The sequence below is a fragment of the Epinephelus lanceolatus genome, chromosome 18 (assembly GCF_041903045.1).
Source record: "Epinephelus lanceolatus isolate andai-2023 chromosome 18, ASM4190304v1, whole genome shotgun sequence".
NCBI classification, from domain to species: domain Eukaryota; kingdom Metazoa; phylum Chordata; class Actinopteri; order Perciformes; family Serranidae; genus Epinephelus; species Epinephelus lanceolatus.
The window spans coordinates 17954624-17978091 of NC_135751.1; the positions used below are offsets into that span (position 1 = coordinate 17954624).

At 40.9% G+C, this 23468-nt stretch overlaps 1 protein-coding gene across 9 annotated transcripts in view; it reads right to left on the reverse strand.

The window, feature by feature from the left end:
* gpatch8 (G patch domain containing 8) overlaps positions 1–21203 on the reverse strand; it is a 32759-nt gene extending 11556 nt beyond the window's left edge. The window contains exons 1-6 of one of the 9 annotated variants that reach the window (XM_033644042.2): positions 21054–21100; positions 15936–16013; positions 15004–15039; positions 11153–11171; positions 7418–7490; positions 1113–1154 (exon numbers count right to left, since the gene is read on the reverse strand). Coding sequence is in view for 5 of the 9 variants with exons in the window: in XM_033644036.2 (XP_033499927.1) it covers positions 7418–7490; positions 15936–16013; positions 21054–21098 (196 nt within the window). In the remaining 4 variants the exon portion in view is untranslated. Of the gene's footprint in view, positions 1–1112; positions 1155–7417; positions 15040–15935; positions 16014–21053 lie in introns of those variants that run through there. The other 8 variants (XM_033644038.2, XM_033644040.2, XM_078161195.1 and 5 more) reach the window with 8 other exon arrangements.
* Between the last annotated feature and the right edge of the window lie 2265 nt (positions 21204–23468).

The following is a 23468-nucleotide window of genomic DNA, read 5'->3' on the forward strand; positions in this document are numbered from 1 at the left end:
TACCTGTCTCACAGTTTTTAAACTAATCTTTATTGGCAACTGTCAATAGCCTGAACGGTCAGTAGGGGCAATCTGGTTGTTTTATTTGGTGTTCTACCTGAACAGCGTGAGTGCTCAAGCCGTGGCTTGACAATCAAATCGTACAGCTTGAGCACATAAATTGTGAGCTTTGGCTTTACATCGCAGATGATTTATTAGTACACTAGGAGTGGAAGTTAAACAATAACATTTTTAAAACAAGCTCAAATCATATAGTGTGGGCCCAGCTTAAAGTATGAATCTATTTTTTTAAATGGAGGGACCTCCTGGGACATTCTTACCTTCCTGGGCAGAAGGAAGGTAAGACCATTATTTGATGTTGCTATTTGTGTCATTACTGCACTTTCCTCACATAATTTAGTCATCACAGCCCAATGACATATTAATTCTGAAATCATAGATGCATGGGCACTGTAACATGTAATGGCCTGCCTGGACTCTCAGTCCCACTGCAGTGTCAGCTGGGTGTGCTTTTAGCTGGAAACCTAACTCTGATTGCATAATCATGGAGACCTTATTCCACTGAGGAAGTGAGAGGAGAGGACTGATTGTGTGATATCTAGATCACAAGACTATCTGCTGATGTGTGTTCACGCTCTTTGCCCAACAGCAGTAGAGAAGTGAAACCAAAAGAAAAAGGGGGGGGATTGGTCTGTTTGTCAGCCACTGCAGTGGTCTGTCTGGATGGAGTCACAAGCCAGACCCAGAATTAAAAGATTAATGAACAATTACAGTCATCCCAAGCTATCACCAATCTTTAAACACAGTGACAATACTTCCACATTACCCATTCCAGTGGAAAAGAAAGGGACCAGACAAAAACATGTGCATCTAAATCACAGGGTGTGAATCACAAGGTTTAAAAAAAACTGAAAACAAACAAAATGACAATGTTCTAAGAGTAATACATATGCATGATAATATACAAGCAGCAGAATGAGGACTAATACAGAGAGAATTGAAAGCCTATGTAGCATTGGTGCTCTGATGAGAGGAAAACGAAAAAAAATGGGAGAAATTAAAACAAAATAAAAAATAAAAACAATTCAATTGGGGGATAAAATAACATTTACCACTAAGTTTACCATCAGCACAACATGGGCAGGATCAAATCGCTGTAAAAAAGAAACACCAATTGGTTAAGCAGGAAGATTGAGGCACATAGAGAAGGGAGGGTGGGGTTGGGAGTGTGGTTGTGGGGTTTAGGGGGGTTTATTATCAGAGGGGCTTCAGTGTGTCACCCCTATCCCCACCCCCCTCATCCCTTCACTCAGGGCTAGTTGCTTACAGGGATTTCCTCTCACCACTCTCTCCCAACCACTCGTCCCAGTCCCCAGGCCCCTAGCCTGGCGCCATCTTGCTCTCTCAACCAGAATATGCCCCTAAGGTACCAAACTACCACCCCTTACAAAATACACCCCAGTAAAAACCTTCACTTTTTACCTTCACCAAGCAGAAAAATAGAAACCCCTTCAGATAAGTGCTTTTGGAGGAGCTGTACTGGGTGAGGGAATGATTAAAAACCAGCTGGGTTTGATGGCATATTAACTCCGAGAGGTAAAGGAAAAAAGGAAGCATATCTTCTAGCAAAAGTCATGAATCAAAACATCTATTTTTGGAAATCACTGAGCCATTTTTTAACATGTGGTCAAATATGTAGGCAGAGATGATAGATGCCTCTAGGGACGACCACCATTTTCCCCCTTTAAGCTTTTTGCCACGCAGACGCTTGTCAGCCCAGTTAGCAAATCTCCCTGAGATTCTTTCATTTCCTCGCCAGCCTACAGCCAGCAAAAGCTTGTTTTGGGATGTGCTTGACCCCAGAACAACACATGACACACAACAAATGTACCTGAGGAAAGAGCCAGCTAGGCTTTGAGCAGTGCTTAGAGTTGGGTCTGCAATGCTATGTAGTAGCAGTCTTACCACTTAAAAATGAACTGTGCATCTGTCTGAAGTGTTACTTTTCACTCTATCATGTAAAAGGAGTACTTCTGTGTTTTACCTCCAACACTGCTTAAAGCCCCAGGTGAGTGTGACGGTTTGAGGCAGGCAAGAGTGCACCTCTGGGACAAACATGCTGTGCAGGAGGGGCAAAGAAACAGGGGGAGGACGGGAGCGTGTAACCATGGGGACAGAGACATTCGGGGTGTAGAAGTGTGGTGAGATTTCCCTGTAAGTTGACTCTATGGCCCGGTCAGTAACAGACACACACACACACATCTCAGTCCCACATAATGACCACACACATACACACAAGTTTCACAGGTTTGGAGGTAGAAACAGGCAAACAAGCAGAGGGGGGAAAACTTGTCTACTCTGCAAGCCATTCAAAGTCTGAGCCGTGGTTACAGCCAATCAGATACCCGACAGCAGCAACGGAAACTCAAAGAGGTAAAAAAAAATAAATAAATAAATCTAACATACGTGGAGATGATGATTCTAAAGGATGTGATGGAATCATGGCTTCCTAAATCTACCTTGATTTAAAATGGATTTTTTGTTCTTTGTTCAAATCGAAGCACTTTTACTCTTTGTGCAGATTGAAATAAAGGTTTAGTGATTATGAAGCAAAGAGGAGGAAGCTGACAGAGGCCATTAGCCTACGGTACACTGTAAAAGGGGTGTTACATTGAGGTCAACTGCCGAGTGGGAGAAAGAAAACACACCCACACACACACATACTGACATACAGAGGGGGTCCAACAAACCTTACCTAAAAAGGGGCAAAAAGGACAAAAGAAGAATAAGAACAAAGTCAATACAGTGAAAAACTTAAAAAAGGGGACACAATGCTTTCACTTCAAAATTCAAAAACCTTCTCTTCTTGCAAGGAGGACAGGAAAGGAGAGGAAGATTATAATGATTATCCAGCAAACTTCGATGTGATGCAAGGGTGCAGTTGTGTTTGTGAGCCTAAGTGCATTAGCAAATTTGAACAGAGGTAGTGGGCTCTGACAGTGGGCCATCAATTCCTACACAACAACTGGACACACTTTGCCGCAGTCTCATCTGCCCACAAAGCAGGATGCTTACATAACCACACATCAGTGGTGCCAGCGGCAAAAACAAGAGCACAGTCAGCCCCTGCAACTTGTTCTCTCCTCCACACAAAGCGCACATCCTTCTCACATCAAATAGATTGCTATTCAGCTGTTCCAAGGCCAGATGGAAAGAAACAACGACGCACACCAAACGCTAGGCTCAGAAATTACTGCTGTGTTGATGCTCTCCATATACTTGTCAGCCTGCCCAGAATGAAGCAGCTTCCTGATCTACTCTGGTCCCCGGCCACCGTCAGGCCGAGAATACCTATGAGAGGACACAGGGAACCAAGGCCATATATGTACATAAACATGAGGTGCTAAGACAGCCACGACACAGCTCAGCCCAGTCATCAGGTCTGTGCGTCTCTGGAGGCTACCCAATAAACAATAAACATTTAATGTCTAAATGTCAGACCATGATATATCAAGGCTCTTCAATCAGACAACGCTGAGTACAGATATAAATAGTGAAGTGATTTACAGCAAGACATTGCCTATAGGACTATATCTACACTGAGGTAAATAGATCTGATGACACAGTTTATATGTGAACATAGTGTTGTCAAGATACTGAAATTGCTAACTTTCAAACAATACCTAGAAAAATACTTGATACCATTTTTGATACCATGATACCAACTAACATAGAGGGCATACAAATATGTATCTTTACTAAAAGATAAATATAACAAAGGCATAGCAATGACAACTTTTCTTCTCTTGGCTAATAGCCAAAAACAGCAGAATGACTGTAGTAAACATTAACAAAAAGAGAGAAGAAAGAGTGAGAAAAGCACAGCTGGTATCAATGTACTGATAGTGTGGAAATGAGTATTGAAAAAGTTTCAAATATTCAGAACCAATATGTATCTTTAAATCATTATTTTTAACAACAACGTGAAGTTGTTCAATATTTCCAGCTGATCAGCTGTCAACAAATGCCAAAAATGCCTGCTATCTTGTTTTGCAGAAGGATTTCTGATGAACGATAGCGTAGTGCTAACCTCACTGACAAACACACCGGATTTGACAACTTAATAATAACTTGTGTATCGCCAGTTAAACACTTTTAGTGTGAAGCTGCAGCATTAAGAAATGTTCGGTTTGCATTAGCCGTAAAGTAATACAGCGCTCTGAAGATACTGAGAGTGTCATCACAAATTTATTTTAAAATGTCTGAGTGTAATTGCTAACACCAGTACTGTTACAAGTTAATTAACCACTGGGAAAATTTCCTCACAGTGGCAGCCCTACAGCAGAGAAAGGAATATATTTCTTCCTCCTCCTTCTCTTTTGGTCAACAAACAAACTTAACCACCATAGCCATCATCTGATAAAGTGAGGACATGTCTCAGCAGGGTAAACCTCTGTTTTGTCAACATCTGAATGAGCACTAGTGTATGTTTTAATATAGTGAAGTCAGGAGTTCTTACAGACACTTTTATGTGACCACTGCACAGACAGCTGAAAATCTAATTACCTGAACCACAAACACGAGGAAGGCATGGACTTAACAATAATCTAACTATGCTGCCTACGAATCAAATTAAGAAGCATAAGTCTGAACTTGTATTTGGATTTATGTTGTGAATTTCAGCGACTCACTCACTTAACTAGCTCTGCATAGGCCCCTATATGTTCATGTGTAAGACCGTTACTTGTCTTTAGTTATGGCATGCCCTAAAGACGTTATGTTTCTCATTAACATTCTGATACTGCGCACGTTACTGCTGGGTTTACAGGGAGAGCAATGCACTTCAGCAAGAGTTGCAATTGAGCAACATTAAGTGGATGGAAATGGCTGCATGAGAGTTATAGAAATGAAGGGAGGTTAAAATGGTTTGGACTGAGGGGACAGAAAAGAACACAGTGGAGGAGGTAGACAAAACTAAATGCCAGAAATGATGTGGAAAAACAAGCTCCATTCTTAGCAAACTGCGCGGACTCATTGGCCTGCCAGTGATGACATCACTCACGGACAATGCTATACATCATCCTTTTTGGAGAAAGTGCAGGGAAGGGTGAGGCTATGAAGAGGGAGTTAATATCGTAAGAACGATAGAGAGAATAAAGACATTGATGGGGAGAGGAAAGAGGGTGAAGAGACAGGAAGAAGCTCAGTGGAAACATGCCAGGTCTCTGCACCACTGCCTCTGAGCCAGTGAGCCTATGAGCACAGCAGGGTTGAGCTAATGAGGTGCTGACGTTAGCCAAGACCTACCCACACACTCAGCTCTGTTCAGCCTGCTTCCTCTTACAGCAAGTCAATATCAGCTGGGCCGTCCAATTACAAATGTCTCCGAAAAGTAAACCTCTTTACTGCAGCTTTCTAGTTGAAAGCTTTCTGCATCTGACAGAGTTCATTTAATGTGCAGAGCTTACAGAGTATTTTTGTGGAACCGCTTTCACTACACTCGAATGAGAAAATCCTCGATCTTAAAATAAAAGAGAAAGCCTCTAGTGCACACATAATTTTAATAGATTAAAGTAGATGTTATACAGATTATAGAGACCTGGACAGATATCGCAAGTACAGCAAAACCTTAAAAGGGACCTATTATGCCTTTACTTTTCTTCTGTCACAAGTTTAATGTTACTGTGTCAGACATTCATATTAAACACGGTCAGATTTTCCAATAATGAAGTTAACATATTTAAAAGTAATCCCTGTGAGGAAAAAACCTCAGGCTTTGAACAGTTGTGAATACTGTGTTCCAAACATTTTTTCCTACTTTGGCTACAAGCTGACGTGAGCTCGTGACAGATTGGTGGTCTTCTGCTTCAGGCACGCTACTGCAAGCGTCTACTTAACATACACCGCTACATGTAGCCACATGCTAACATCAGGAACACCTTGATCTTGATAGTCTATGTTGTTAATTTCTCCCTGATAACAGATCATATTCCTGCTGCAACATATCCAGCTGTGTAGATTTTGGTTTAGAAGTTTTTGTTGGAGATCTTCAATAGTAGAAAATGCTACTACACACAATATTTCCTCTGCTGCAAGTACAATGCTACATATAGCTACATGCCAACTAAAAACATGTGATGTTGGTTACTAGTGTTGTAATTTGTTCTATATATTCCTGCTGGAACCTGTCCTATGGCATTTAGAAGCTTTAATTGGTGAAAGTGCCACTATACTCAGTTACAGTCACTCACACAGCTGAAATGACAGTGCAGAGATGCCAAGATGCAGAGGACCTGGATACACTGACCAATCAGAGAGATGGGGGCTTAATGACACAGGTGCTAAAACGGAGCATTTTAGACATAGGATGAATATAGGTGTTCCAGCACAGACACTTCGAAGAAAATAGTGGGTTTTTTTTAACATTTAAAGCCTGTAATTATGTCAAGTAGAAACCCAAAATACAAGTATGAACCTGAAAATAAGCATAATATATCCCCTTTAAGACAAAACCCAAACAGACTCCAATCTGACTATCCAGTGTACCTTGTTTCTGGATTGGGTCCGATGTCAAAGCCACAGGGGCCTGGTCTGTAATTGCAAATACAACTGGCCCAGAAAAGGCCCAAGAAAAGTCTTGTACTTTGCCTGCTGATGATTCAAGTACTTTGCATTCCTGCAAAGAGACAGTTGGATAAGGTTCGGGCAAACATGTTTTCTGGCTTGTGTTTCCAGAGTCAACCGAATGCTCTTCAATATCACTTCTGCATCATTGCCCCAATAGTGACAACCAGTGTCTCAGAAGAGAAACATCATTTAGCTCCTGTAACCAAGATATTAACCCAGCACTATAAGCTGATCAGAGGGTGTTTGAATTTAACCAGGGGTTCAGTTATGTACTGGCACATCAGCCATCAGTAAGTCCATTATATGCTTCTTTCCAAAGCTGGTTGGCTATAACAACTGGATATGAAAAAAACTGCATCCAATTAAACTGTGATTTTGAGGGGGGGGAGTCTGCTTTAATTTAAATTGCTGTAAACTAAATGCATAACTGAAAGACAAATAAACACTTCCATCTCCCAACTCCCAGGGTCCCTGACCTCAGTCTTAATCCTTTACAAAGCCATGGGAACATTCTCCTCCCTCTTCAAGTTCGAGGGAACAGCAGCATGAGAGCAACAAGAACAACTGGAATGACGTTTGTTTAAATAGAGATCCATTTTACCCAGCAACAGACACAAAGGGTGAGATCAGAAAAAAGAATGTGAAGAGAAAAGAAAATTTGTTGATTAAAAAAAAAAAAAAAAAGAAAAAAAAAACCTGGAAATGTGAGGGAAACAAAAGGACAAGAGAGTGGTGGCTCTGAACCACCAGCATACTTTGAACATAGGTGTACAAAAGAGTGAGTCCTTACCCTGCATGGTTTTGCCAAGACCTTGCCCCAACTTCCAGCCATGTTTCTGAAGCAGCCGGTGTCCGATGTTATCCTAGCAGAAAGAACAGAGGAGAAAAAAACCAAAAATATTCCAATAATAAGAGGAGCTTTTCCCCGTTGGGTACTGATCAAAACAAACAAAACAAAACACTCAAATCACGCTATCATCATCAGCACAACCACCACCACCATCACCATCATCATTATCGTCATCCACATCACCTACAGCATGTAATATCAGTGTCTTCCAGCACAAGGAGTGGTAAGGGCAGTTGGGGGTGGGGTGGGGAGATAGAGGGTGGGAGACTGAGAGGAAGGGTAGGTTTTCCACTATGATGAATACATGAGGCTATGTGTAGCCTGTAAACTACAGGATACCCTCCTACCATAGGTGTGCAGTTTTTTAAGGCAAAGCAATTGGGTATGAGCATTTCTATTTTTTTTATTTATTTTTTTTGATGATAAAGATAACACATCAAGTCACATCCACTAACTGAGAAGTTGAAGAGAAGTGGGAGGAAGGAGGGGGCAATATATGTATCACACACGCATACATATATGAACCACTACAGAGCAAGATCTTAGTACACAAAGAAAAGTGACACAGAACAGGTATGGAAATCTTGCATCAACAAAACGAAGACCAGAAACTCCAAGCTTGCTGTGATTCCGTAACCATGACAAGGGGGAGCACCATGAAACATATGCAGCTGTCACAAAAAAATACAGCAGGAGGAAGAGACAGAAGTGGAGCTAGTGGGCCTTGGATTACCATTACAAGGCCCAGGGTGGACAGAATATGCACGTGTGAGGGGACATGTGGGTGTGCAGGTGAAGAGAGGGAGACATTGTGTGCATGTTGCCCCATTCGATACACTAGAAACAGCTGTTGTGCATGTTTTTGGACACCTCCAGCCTCTCTTGTCTATTATCAGTGGTCTGTTCTGAAGCCATGTACACACTTTCGGTTTTAAATCATTATTAGACACAAATTTGTGATGTCAGCGTGCCTCTGATTTGATCAGTCTCATAGATATCATTAGTATTCATAAACTATAAAACATATTTTAGAATAGATGCCCTGTACCAAACTGCTAGTTAGTTTTTAGCTAGAGTAAGATAAAATAACTGCAGTCGCGCTATCCACTTTAAAGTGGATAAAGTTTTTTGCTTTTAATACTAATGATTGCTATGATATAGGGCTGGGTATTGTTACTTAATACCTTTTCAGTTTCAGCCAAAATAACCAAGTAGCTAGAATTGAACATCTCCAGTCAAACGATAACTGCATTTGATCATTTTTTTTTGTGTCTGATTCTAGACCTTCCCCACTCCCCGCTGGTCCAGCAAACTTTTTGTTGCTGCCGTCTCCACAGCCGCACTCCTGCTGGCAAACAGTCAATTCAACGTCTACCTGGTTAATTAGCACGAGCTAACACAACAGCCTACACTGTGCCTTTTAATGGTCCCAACAAACTCATCCCAAAACCAGAACCGCACCGGCTCGACTCTGCTGTTAAAACTGTTATTTAACGTTAGGTAACCTTAGCTCTGTGAGGCTAACGGTAAGTCCTGTGTGTATATGACAGAGTTGCCGGTTCAGCGTGCCAAGATGCCATCAAAATAATGTCTATACTGCACGCCACTCCATTCACATTATGGGTATCAGAATGATTGACTCGACTGGTATCACTTTAAGGATACTGATATTAGTACCGGTATCCTAATTTGTTAAACAATACCTAGCCCTACTATGACCAAAAGTATACAAGCAGTATAAATGTGGACAAGGCCAGGTGACTGATAATGAATCAAAGAGGCAAGTGAGGAGTGCAAGAACATACACAGCAGGAATTCCTAGCACTCTCTGGGGTCAAATGTGCATGTCTGAGACTGTTATATCACTAGTATGGGTCAGCAAGAAAACAAAAACATTAAGTGAAATGCAAGACCGTCCCACCACTACACACTACAGTACATCCTCAAGCACAAATAAACAGGAAACAATGAGATTTCTTTTAATAAGCAGTGTTTTTCTGTTGTGATTATAACTATTCCAGGCTTGTCTAACATTCACCAGAGTGCTGCATTCTACCAAAAAATAAAAACATACAAACCAAACAAAAAAGGATATTTATAATCACAAAGAGATTGACATCAACTTTCACAAACAGAAAGTGAAGGGGTTGGAACAAAACAGCATGCAGCTTTTTGTTAAAGAGATTTAACAAAAAGGATCGTCGGTGTTAGTAGCGCATTGTGAATGGTACACATACAGTGGGGTGGGGCGGGTTGTGGGTGGAGGGTGGGTTAACAAAACTCCAACTGTGTTAGTCTCGGGTGGATCAGGCACAGAGAGGAAGGTGATGGCTCAACAGGGCTCTGTTAGTTCTCTTTGATAAAAGAGGAGATCGGGACAGGGTGGGGGGGCAGAACAGAGCAGGCTGAGCCATGGTGGAGGTGAGTTTCTGGGGTGGTGGAGGTGAGCTGGGCTTGAATGGGTTAGTGCATGTGAAGGGGTTGGTAGTCACACACGCAGCACACACTGCATCTCCGCCCCGACAAAGTCTCATTTGGGGTACATTTGGTGTTTTGTCAATCACTGTACGTATCTCAGAGCAAACTGTTGCCTTCCTTTGCCCTATTTGATATTTCTGGATGAAAAAAAAAAGTGTGTCAGTTTTAAAAACTGGGAAATGCCACCATCTTGATGACTAGAATAAAGATAACCAAAACATGTGGCCCATGTTTGCCTCCCAGGAGAGAGGCTAAACTGTTTCACTTCCTGTTTTTGTTGGGGTTTGGTATTTTTTTCCCTCCGTTCATTTCATGGATGTATTTGCTGTGCTTACTCTGTGTGACAGTCAGATCCCTTCCGCTGTGGAAAGAGATAAGAAAGGAATCTGTGCTGGGCCTGAACTGGGGACAGCCTGCCTTTATCAGCCTATAACAGGAACATTAAAGGCTGCATTAACATGCTATCACTGTATATAAGATGCCCCTGCCTGGCAGCTCCTGGACATGTCACAAGATGCACAGAATAAGAGGCTGTATGGCTGATAGAGTGTGTCGTCTCATCCCTGGTGGACATCTTGTCCCGACTTCATTGTGTAGGAAAACACTGCAGAATTTGCTGCAGTGAACGCCTCCCCTCCCATCGACATTGGGTATGCTTCTGTCCTTTACTGCAGTATTATGGTGCAACACTCTGCACATGATCGTTTATATTGATTTGGGGGATTAGCTGATCTATGAAGCTTGGGGCGAGGAGGAAAATAAAATGCACCCTAAACTAGCTGCCTGAGAAATACTATACCTTATCCTCTACGCAAGCTTATTTATTTTTCATCACTAAAGGCAGAGGTCTGACCAAGGGCTGTACGATGAAACAGTCTGAAAGCTTAGGGAACATAAGCCTTACCTTAAATTAAACGTGTTTTCTCTCACAAAGCTTCCACTTTTTATCTCAGTAAGATTAAAAAAATATTAAAAACAAGAAGGGCAAGTTGGGTGAGGCACCAGTCACAACTGCTGACACTAATAAAGAGATTAGGTCAAAATGGGCTCAGCAAAGGTTAGAAGGCGGAGATGAGGTGCAGACTGCGTGTTGAACAGCAGATGAGTGCACCAAAAGAATAGACAGACAGACGGATGAAAGCAACGACGGCGAGTCCAACAGCAGTGCAAGTGGAGTGAAGGCATTTCCATACGAACCTGGCTTTAAAATACTGGGCTGTCAAAAAAACAGTCACACGTGACACAACGTAAGAAACCGGCCAAACGCTTTCAACTGCAATTCTGCTAGCTTCTCTAAGTTCTTTAAAATGCAAAAATCTCTCTCTGCTTTTAAACAAACATAATACTGTATACAAACAGAAAAGGTAGGCATGTCAATAAATCCACCAACTGACTGTTAATATAGGAGAAAGAAAAATAGAAAATGTTATCCAAACAAAAGAGATCTACAAGAGGGGGTGTTTTTTAAGTGTGCATTGTGCCGTCATCGGTACAGTGCATGGCAAAAGATGTGGGTACGGGAAGTGATATGCAGGGGACCCCACCGAGAGACCTCAGAGTGTTTAGGAATCTTATTGCTATTAAGCCATTTGTGTAAAGTATGGGTGTGTTTGTGTGTCCCTGTCTAGGTAAAAGAAATTGCTCTGGTTGAGATTGCATGCATATTGATCAACATGAGTGAGTAGACCTAAATTAACCCAAACCACACGGTTTAAGTACAATTCTTTGGATGACTGCTCTTAACAACAGCTCTGAGATTTTGCATGTTCTGAAAAGAAAACTGAGACAGACCCTTTAGAGATCTGTCTTGCAAAAAAAAAATGGGCTGCTGCAGTTACTCATCCTTTTTTCATGTCCCTAAGGAATGACTTCTGGCAAGTGCTGGTGGAGGACAGGGCCTGCTGTCTGCTGCTTCTCATAAACTTGCTCAGCTCCCTTGTGTTTGGTGCTCTATACATTCCTGGCTAGTCTCAGCTGCCGCAGGTGTGACTAAATGGAAACAAATGTCTCAGTGCATCAAGAGCCAAACAACTATAACAGAAGGCTCCTATTTCCCAGTGAATGGAGGTGAAGTGTGGATGTGTCAGATTTAATGTGAGGGGATTAAAGATTTCATTGACTAAATGATGAGGAAAATGACAGCGAAGCAGAGTCCAATTAATACCAATGTTTAATAATTTAAAAACACATACTTACCTACCATAATTCTGAGGGCCCAACTCATCAACGTGTAGTTAAAAAAACTGAAGGCCAAAGTTTAAAAAGGTCTCTGACATCTCTACATAGAGACTGTAACACTCACATTCCCATTGAGTTTGAAGTAAACCGTTTTGGTTATTTCCTGGTTTGGTTATTGTTTTTCTCCACTCATACTCCATTGCTGACTTTAAAAAGAACATTTGGAGGGCCTCAGCAATGACCTTGAACCCATCACCCCCGCTGCTCACTGGATTAAGACTGGTGCTAAATGGAGAGCTTGCAATGTTGTAAAAAATGTGTGTGAGGATTTTCACCTTTTCCTTGTGTTCTTCTTTCCACCAAACAGCTAAACAGTCAACAGTGACGAAAGGCTGTGTCAATAATGTCTGGCTATAATTCAAAAGGCTACACACTTCATAATTCAGTAACACGAATCCCTAAAATGTCTGCTTTCTGTTTTGTTCAACTTAAAGCAATCAAAGTCCTGATGGACCTCAGACACTGTATAGCAAATAACTACTAGTGACTACATCTTGGATATAGAAAATTACACATTAAACCTTTTACCAAGACAAATCTTCTTGTGGCCTGTATACATGTGTTTCTTAAATTTCTGGCATGTATGTGTGGTTTCTGTGGCTCTGAGGCTGCCCGCTGCATATCGCTCTTGGACAGGGTCAGGAAGGGGAGGAGGGAGGGAGGGACTGGAAGGGGCAGAGAACGTGGGAGGAATGAGTTTGGGAGAAAAACTGTAGTAGTGATTAGGACAGTGTTGAGATAAAATAGTACTGAATGCTACCAAGTTAACACATGCAATGCAAAAACAATGTTAGAGAGAAAGAGCAAAAGACCAAAGGGGAAAGACAGAAAGAGAAAAAAGATCCCAATAAAGTACCACAGACCTCTAGCTGCCTAAAGATCACACACAATAAGTGGCAGGGGAGGGGCTCCAAGAGGCTGGGCTGAAGCATTCACTAACAGATCCCAGATGTAACACTTGTGGACAACTGCCAGAAGTTTGCACTGCGGAGGCAGCCTATCTACCTAACAACATGGTGACATACTGTATATCAGTCTATGTGTATTTACGTTTCTTTTTAATACATTTACGTGCACTGTATATCACATCTATTTTGAGGCTAAGCAGGTGAAGATAAATTTCACCTCGTCTGCCGTCAGGCATTTGGCTGGTATGTTGGTACATTTCAAATAGGAACTGTGTCATTTATATTATTAAATTCACCTAATGTAACAACAGGTATCACCAAATCCTCCCAAATTTTCTTCAGGATTACATTTTTTAATTGGTGGCAGACTTTCATGGTTACTTAACAATGAGATCTGCCACCCTCTTCTTTGGGCATGCACTTTCCAAAGAGAATATGTAAGTATTACTACTGGTGACAAAGTCACAATTGATGGCACCTCTGATGTGGCCTTGTTTCCACTGATGTGCGAGGAGCTGTGTGATGCTGCAGCTCGGCCCTCAGCACCCCTCCACAAATAATAGCGCAGGAGCAAAAGAGCCATTCAAGCCAGCCAGGTGAGCAGGCCACCTCTCTCCCTCTCTTTTCTCCCCCTTCACTACCCACACACAGCGGGATACTTGTGTGCCTGTGAGAAAGTACATCATACATAAAACTCAACTAGGATATAAAACTATCGTTTTTGGCTCACTAGATTCTAGCTATGGAAAACACATGTTCAGGCTACAAATATGATCATATGATGTGAGAATTAAGACAAACTTATGTAAAAGGTGCTTTTTCCCTTAAAGTAAAACATTTATTTTGCCATGGTCAGCAAGACTGACTACATTTTCTCCTACTGCTGTTTAAAAGGTCAACAAACACAGGCCTGGTAACATTCATGTGTAGCCTACTGCTCTTTTTATTGACCTAAAAATGGCTCTACGTTTTTTTTCAGTGCTTTGAATGTTTAGTCTCACCAAATCTATGTCCTTGATATATTGATAAGTTCTTAGTTTTTCTTAGCAAACTATTCTTTCAGCTGTTATATCGTTTTGATATTAAGAATTTACTTGCATTTATTCATGATTCCAATATTTAATTAACTTATGTTGCAAAAGAGTAATGTCAATTGTTTTACAATGGCTCTCATTGAGGGGAAATATGCTATGTTTTAGCTATGACCAACAGCCCTAAAGCTCGCTCTGTTGGTTGGTTCCACAAAAATTACCCCACCCATTGGCAGCCACAGTTTTTGCCCTAGGAGGGTAAAATTTGGCACAGAGGTCCCAGCTGATGCAAATTCACACTTTTTATTCTATGAGCTTTTGAATTGTAATTAATTATTGATTACATTATCATGATGAGTGATAAAGGAAACTGTCACAAATTTAGTTATACATCAATGTTCAAAGCATCTGTTTCCAAAAAACATCAACTACATTATTTTGATCTATACCTGGTTGCTGAGTCTTGCTGATTGGCTAACAAAGCACAGCTATAATGTTGAGGAGAGGTGACCTGACACTGTAGGTAAGAGGAGTTTGGGCCTGCTCACCACAGTGCTTCAGAGACAGAAGAGGGGGATGGAGAGAGTGGGAAAGACAGAAAGAAGAGAGCTGCCTGCGCTATTATCTTTGTGCCTCTTCAGCGAAAAATGCAGTCCCAGTTGCACAAGCACCATGCCAGCACAGAATGACAGAGGGTACTGTACACCGAATCACTGTGTAGTAGGGAGGGAGCGAGAGAGAAATAGAGGTAGAGAGAGAGAATAGATGTAGAGTGTGACAGGAGTGAAACAGAGAGAGAAAAAGACAGTCAGAGAAGCGTTACAAGGACCCTAAAGATAGGAGTAAGAAAGCAGAGCGTGCAAATACAAACCAGGTCATTGCTGCTTAGCTAATAGGGGCCAATTCGCTGCAGGAGAGAAATGTCGAACACCCCAAGTTGTGTACAATAAGATAACTGTCCTATAGACACAAACACTAACACATAAATTCTAAAGCTACATAGACACACACTCACTCAAAAACAAATGTAGCCATTCACACCATCTTATGTGCGCTTTCTTGTTTACTAAATGGAGTGGAATAAGCACTGCCTACTTTATGTTAACAGAAAGACTTGAGCCACAGCAAAATAATTCAATACATAAATATAAACCTAAATCAGACTGTTTTAAAATCCAAATCTGCCCTGCAACATGTGTTTGTTCTTGTTCAAGAGGGTTTTATTTATAAACACCCCTCTGAATACATTTCAAATCAGTGAATCAGAGTGGTTGAATAGGTAATCACCCTTACAAATGTAAAAAACTACAGGACTCTGTACAGCAACCTCCCTCAAAGCAGCTATATCCTGAATAAAATCTTTATAATGGATGAACAGCTATAACATTTTAAAAACAGCCATTATTGACAGTGCTTTAGCCACTCCATGCTTTCAGTGTCATCTCGTCTCATTGTGCTAAGATGACTAACAATGACTAATGGGAGACTGATACGAAAATATCAAATGTTTATCTGTAAGCTGTACATAAATACAGGAAGATCTATCATATACATAATCATTTTAAATGTCACAGGAAATGGAGTAGGCAGAGGACATGGGAAGTGGCAGGGACTTAAAGGGTATTAATGGACATGAGACAAGTGATTCTACAGGTTAGGTGGCAAGTGTGTTCAAGAAAACACTGGATGCATCTACATGGACAGAATGAATGGAGTAAAAAGGTGTGGTTCTTATTCCTCCCTGGACCAATCATCCATTCTCACAGCTGGTCCAATGGTGCGGGATGATGGATGCAGCCTTACCGATTCGATGGGCTTGTCCAGGGAGGCCTGCTCCAGCTCCAACTGGCCCTCTTCATACTGGTCAAAGTGATTCCCACCCTGAGTGACACACATTTAAAAGCTTATTTTAAAACATATATAATTCTCTCAGTTTATTGATAGCAGAGCTGAAAGGATTAAGTTGAACTATTTTGATGAGCGATCAATCAGTTTAGTTAATTTTCAAGCAAAATAAACAATATCTTTGGGTACTTTGAGTATTAATTGGACAAAACAAGCAATGTGAAGATATCTTGAAAATCATACATGTATATTTTCACACATTTCTGACATTTTATTGCTGAACAAAAGATTAATTGATTGAAAAAATAATCATTATAAGCCTACAAAAATAATCATTAGGTGCAGCCCTGATTGGTAGCAATCACAAAAAGACTTTGTAAAACAAACCATCACTGAACACCAGTTTATACCATCAAGATCAGCTTTTTTAAGCTCAAGACACTGACTGAGTTTATTTGCAGCTCTGTATTTACAAAACAATGAGTAAGCATTGCGCCAGGAGGCGTAACTACTGCCTGTCATTTGTTCTGAATGATAGTCATTCACAATGAATAATAGTCAATCACAAAAATCTGGAGCGGTTATATTACCCACAGCTCAAGATACCGTATCCATCAAGGGCCAAACTTAAGCAGGGCTGGGTTGATTAAGCACAAACTGTGTACAGGTGAGGAAAAATATTTTTTTGTTGGCTAGTACATCAGTGAAGTATATATGTGCGTTCTATCATGCCATGTCTTGGCCAAAATTGTCACAACATAAGCATTAATGATAGCATTTAAAATGAAAGCAAAACACATTACATAAACAACAAACTGTTTACTGTATACAAAGAAATATTGATGAATAATATACACTGTGTGAAAAAAATATGAGAGAAACATGATTATCAAGAGCAGCAGAGATGCTAACCGCTATGCACCAGAGGAAAAAATATGAAATATGTGACTGCTAGTCCCTTTGATGCCTATTGTAATGAGGGGATAACGGGCATCAAAGGGATTAGCTGTCACATATTTATATTTAGTTATTTCAATTCGAAGGTTCTGTATAAGACATTCAGAGCATTAGTAAAGTAGCAAACCACTATTAGGCATGTGAAAATATAATGGAGTAATGGCGTCCTGAACAAAGGATGAAGTCACGCTATGTGTGTGTAGTAATCTGAGATTTTCTGCTTGTTGTGGTTAGTTGGTCCAGCTGCACTTGCATGTGTGTACAGTGCATATTTGTATCCCAATGGCTAGCTAATCGCTCCCACTTTGCACTGTGCTTGCACAGCGATTACCTCTAGTACTGGGACAGCGCTGCTGCGGAGCGCAACAGCCACCCTTCCCCACCTTCCCCTCGGTAAACACCATTATCTCTGTCAGCTCTGTTGCCGTTGTTTATGGAGTTAGCATCATTAGCCTCTAGCCACTGACTCAGCCATCTTCATGCTGAAAGCTGTGTCCAGACAACCGGATTCTGCTTAGAGCCCCTTTAAAAAGCCTTCAATTTGAGGTTTATATCATGACATACCCTTCAGTGAGCAAATGCAATAGTTTATTCAAAGCTGTGATTGAAAACACACTTGACAGAGTTGATTTCTGTCTCATTGTTTTCTGGTAAATGTATTCCAGGCGTGACAGCAATGAAGGATGACTTCATCCTCAGCTATTTGTTATCTGAATCTGAAACACAGCTCTACTTATACAAATTAAGCATTTATGTTTTATGCCTATTCCCTGAGTGTAACAGAGAATGAGTAATGGGCTTGCTACCCCAACCAAAAGGAATGTGTTTATAAAGCAGTTTCTGCTCACAGATGGCTTCCTCTCTTTAGCAGCAGAGGAGAGACGAAGGTCATGTTTGCAAGTCTGTTTTCTCCTGACCTTCACACAAACAGAAAACAGAATTAATCCACTGTATTAAATTATTTACTAGATTTTTGCAGCTACTAGCAACAGGACAAGTGTGGACAACTAAATCTGATGTCACTACACACAAAACATCCCTTACTGAGGATTTTTCCCCCCATTTCATGTCTATTTGAGATGTAACACGCACAGCAGGATATTCACTTTGCATCATCAAGGACTTGCTTTACTGCAAAATGTTCTACAGTCTACAGAACTCTGCAGCACATTACTGTAAAAAGATAATGCTATAATGGGCGGGGGAATGCAAGAGGCTTTACCCTCCACATTCTCTAGAGGAATCTGGTTTTGCAGAGATAAGCAACTACTCAAATCAGCCCACCATAATGAGGTGATTTGATGCCACACTGGCAGTCATTAATTCAGATGAAACAGGACCCCTCATCAGCATGAGTGAAGCAGGGGATTATGAGAAGGGGAAATGCAGAGGAAGAGCAACGGATTTATTTATGAACAAATCGATGGCTCCATGCTCCTGTCTCTCCTCCTCCCGACTTTCTGCTCAGACCACTTAATGTGTTATCAGCATGACCCCCACCAGCCACAATGACTTCTTATTTTTACTGCCGCTTCCTCATCACCCTGACTCTGGTGCACAAACACCACAGCAATGCTGCATAGTAATGATCTTCGCTCTGTCCTCTGATGTACAAGAGTAAATTTCCATTTGTTCTACAACAGGGAAATGGATGCTCCATACCACTTCACATTATGAAATGAGAAAGCTACAGTCGCCCAGCTCTGTGGATGCTCATAAATTGCCTGGTGTGTTTCTGCAATTCAACATTAGCTGCATGCTAAAGCTCCAACAACAACAATGTAAATCAACAGAGCGAGCACAGTTGTTGGACTGGTTGTGCTGTAGATATTAGGTAGACCATCTGTGGGTGTTTCCTGCGCGGTGTTGCTTGGCAGCAGGCTTCAGTCCATGGAGTCAAGGAGGGAAACTTTCTGAATACTGAACATATGAATGCCTCCACAGCAGATCTCACACACAGAGCTCCACTGTGCTGAGCTGGAGCTGCCCTCAACAGACTCATTCAGACCACACAGCAATTCACCTCTCACTGACATAAGGGCAGAATACTGAGTTCCCACTGGACAGCAACAGAGTGGGTTTAAAGGAAAAAAACCCAAGCAATTTCACAAGTAATTCCACATGCTTAAACTTGTAATGGGTTTCATGACATGTCTGGTGATTTTGCCCTTCACACCACATCATGCTCCAGCAATGCTATGACCAACTGCTTTCAAAACAAACAGCTACAACGACTGTAGCAAAGTTTCAGACAATTCTCTGTGATACCAAAAGACTCCCCAAAAGCCCTCAAACCAAGCCAGGAGCATCGCTGAGTCCTCGTTCAAAAACACTTGCTGTATTTTTAATGGGAGCCTAAATGATGGAACAAAATGCTGTCAGAAATGTATGGCAGAGGGGCTTGGTTGGCGTTAAAAAGATTCATCTGTGAACTTCCTCCGACCCTGAACATCACTGTTGATTCAGCAACTCTACCCTTCCTTCACAAATCACCGGAAAAAGCTCACAATGCCACAACAATGGGAAAAAAGCATTAATGCTCTTACGATGGGCACCAATTTTGGTCATCAAATGTTAACTATCTAGTAATCATCTCTACATTCATAGTATTGTCAATGTTTATATAATACCATGACACCTCAACTTTTCTAATTGGACAATATGATGTGTGAAAAGAATAGTTCTTGGAAAAAATGTTTTGAAATTGTTAGTCTGGGGCTTATTTTATTTGATAAAACCACACCAAATTACTGCGAAATGCCATACTAATAAAAAGGTAAGGATTGTGACACATTATGCCGCTTATGAGACAGCATAACAAGCAGAATGACACCTGCATGCATGGTTACTTGTACTTATACTGCAAGTTTATAGATTAGCCAATTCAATTTGTCAAATAAAAAAAAATCTGTTCAAGGTCTTTAAAATATGTATGGATACAAAGTATGAATGGAGCTGGGTAAAGGAGGGAGGGAACAGAATTGTTATAGTGAAATAAAAAACAATGTAAAAACCTAAGCGGGATTTAGTTTATTTTATTTAATCAGTGATATATTTGTTTTTTACTGGGTGTGGTCTTAGATCACAGATAGGCAGGTGAAAAACAAGCAGCTCATACATGGGTTGTGAAATTCAGCAACATAGCTCTAGCACTGCTGTTGTATATAAGTGCCCTGAAATTTTGTCATGTCACTAAAATAATGTACTAACTGTGCAGTACAGAGGGATTTATTTGCACAATACATGGATAACTTCACCCAGCTGAAGCACAATAACACCCCCTTGTTACCATCTCAGAGTGTTCAGCCTACGTTGTTCCCAGCGAAGAGTAACATTCATCTCACATTATAGAAACAAACAAAATCAAGGTGTGCTACATCAGTCTAGCAACGTTAACAGTTACAACAAAAACAGCATTGGGATGGTGTTATTTTTACAAACGGAAAAACACACACGTTATAAACCGCTTGACAGTTTTGACAATTACCAAATGAGTGGCCAAGGACATGCTGTTAATCTAAAACCCATGCGGTAATTTACGTTATGTCCCACACTCTAAGGAAGCGAGATGCCAATTGTAATTGCATGTAATGTCGCTGAATTAGTGGATCAATATGTAGCTGGCTGTAACTAGCTTAATTCCAACGTGCTAACTAGCTGCGGTGGTTGTATTCTGGTTGTCAAAATGATACAGCCATTTCTTGCTACATGCTAGCTAGCTATCCATCGTTAGCATATGTCGATAAATAACCAGACTACCCAAGGTCACTAACAAGCTAGTTGGACTTCAATATCTATTTTATTGTTGTGTGGTTAGGAGAGTCGCGTAGTATGCATTTAGTTACAGCTCATAGCCCATGACAGGAGCCAAATATAGCACGCAGCCCAACACTGAGACGTGAGGGAAGTTAAATTCAAAAGAGCCGCAGTGCACTAGCATTATTCACTAGCGCTAGCTCAGCTAGCTTGCAGTGCTAGCAAGCGACATCTAGACTAAAATGCACGACGCAGTTCGTAATAATTCAAAGCCACCCGCGGCGTTTTATTACCTATCTATGTGCTTAAACATCCAGACACGGTAAAATAAACGCAAACCGTCAGCCGTTTAATATGCATTACCTGGAAATCACGCTCTTCGTTGAACCTAGAAAATCTGTCGGCCATTTTCTGAACAGAGCAGCAGCTTCTCTATCGCTCTGTCTGCTGCGTCCAACAGAGGCGCGCTGTGCTGATGATGATGTGCCGTGAACAAACGGTCCTGTGAATTGACCTTTCACTAACAGTTTCCACCAAGATGTTACAATGGTACCTCTGGGGATAAATTGAAGCTATATGGGACTATTATCTCAGTACATTGCCCACATTCTTTTCTATACTTTATATTATGACACCTACTTGCGCATTAATTCGACAATATTTCGCTCATTGCATCTTTTACCCGTGCAGGACTGCCTTCTTATGGCATAACCAATTTCTGGATATTTTTCTGCTTTATTGCCCAGTTTAATACAGTATTTTGATGAGGTCATTAGAATGGCTACATTACTTTTGTTATACATATATATATATATATATATATATATATATATATATATATATATATATGACAACATATTTCTGTTGTTTACACAGCAGTGGTGTAGTGGAGGGTATATGCATGGTTAGGGTTAGGAGGAACAGGAACAGGTAGGTATATGTGGTATACCCACCTCTTTTTCTGGGTGTTTGCAGTATACCCACCTATAAGCCAAAAAGCAATTGGAATATAGGCCTATAGGAGTATAGCCACTTCCTCTGTGGTAACCTACCCATCTCCCTAGCGGTACACCCACCTCATCTACCACCACTACACCGGCAGTTCACAGGTCTTGGTCTGCTGACAGAGCTGATTTTTTTACAGTGAATATGCAGATACCACTGGATTGCACACTGAGCAAAGCAGGCAACTGCTCAGAGCCCCAGGAGCACCAAAAGTACTTATTTCACTCAGTTGTTTTTGGTCAATTTGATTGATTGAAGATTTGTTTAGAAATTTGCACCAGTAAAGCACAGCATCAGAAACTGAAACATTATTAGGTAATTTTTTGGAAGGGAAATGTTTCAAAATCTAATTTTAATACCTGTATTATTTAAGTCTATATAGTTTAAGTGTATGACAGACCAGTGGTGGGACCAAGTCATTGTTTTGCAAATCACAAGTCTCAAATCTTTGTCCCAAGTCGAGTCCCAAGTCCTAAAGTTTGAGTTTCGAGTCCTAAACAAATTATAATGCTCTTCACCGAATGTAATGCCATTTTAACAACAGAGTAATAATATATTAACTTTCAAGTTTGTTAAAACAAGTGCGACTGAACTAAATCATGGAAAAAGTAGTGCTGACAGTGTACTTCCGTACTCTTAACCAGTAGGCTACCACAACAGAATACATTTTGCATGTTTATTTTCTGTCTTGTTGTCTTTAACTCATCTCATATTGCAAAAAAATGTATATAACTCTCTTCCCAAATTGGCTTGAAGGTATTAAATATTTTTAAGTCAGAAGGCTCAAGTCCAGATGAAGTCATGAGTCACATTTCCAAGTCAAGTTGCAAGTCCTTTTTTTCGATACTGTCAAGTCTAAAGTCATCAGATCTATGAGTCTTGCCTTAGTTGAGTCCAAGTCATGTGACTCAACAATATATTTTTTTATTTGATATAATTTGATTTATGACCCATGCAAAATAGTAAAAATATTGTTTTTGGTATATTGTATTAACTGGTTGGTCTCTGGATCTCCTGTCATATTATGAAGCTTCCATGTGTCTGTTGTATGCACAGTCCTTGACAGAAGTACAGTACAGGCCAAAAGTTTGGACACACCTTCTCATTCAATGCGTTTTCTTTATTTTCATGACTGTTTACATTGTAGATTCTCACTGAAGGCATCAAAACTATGAATGAACACATGTGGAGTTATGTACTTAACAAAAAAAGGTGAAATAACTGAAAACATGTTTTATATTCTAGTTTCTTCAAAATAGCCACCCTTTGCTCTGATTACTGCTTTGCACACTCTTGGCATTCTCTCCATGAGCTTCAAGAGGTAGTCACCTGAAATGGTTTTCCAACAGTCTTGAAGGAGTTCCCAGAGGTGTTTAGCACTTGTTGGCCCCTTTGCCTTCACTCTGCGGTCCAGCTCACCCCAAACCATCTCGATTGGGTTCAGGTCTGGTGACTGTGGAGGCCAGGTCATCTGCCGCAGCACTCCATCACTCTCCTTCTTGGTCAAATAGCCCTTACACAGCCTGGAGGTGTGTTTGGGGTCATTGTCCTGTTGAAAAATAAATGATCGTCCAACTAAACGCAAACCGGATGGGATGGCATGTCGCTGCAGGATGCTGTGGTAGCCATGCTGGTTCAGTGTGCCTTCAATTTTGAATAAATCCCCAACAGTGTCACCAGCAAAACACCCCCACACCATCACACCTCCTCCTCCATGCTTCACAGTGGGAACCAGGCATGTGGAATCCATCCGTTCACCTTTTCTGCATCTCA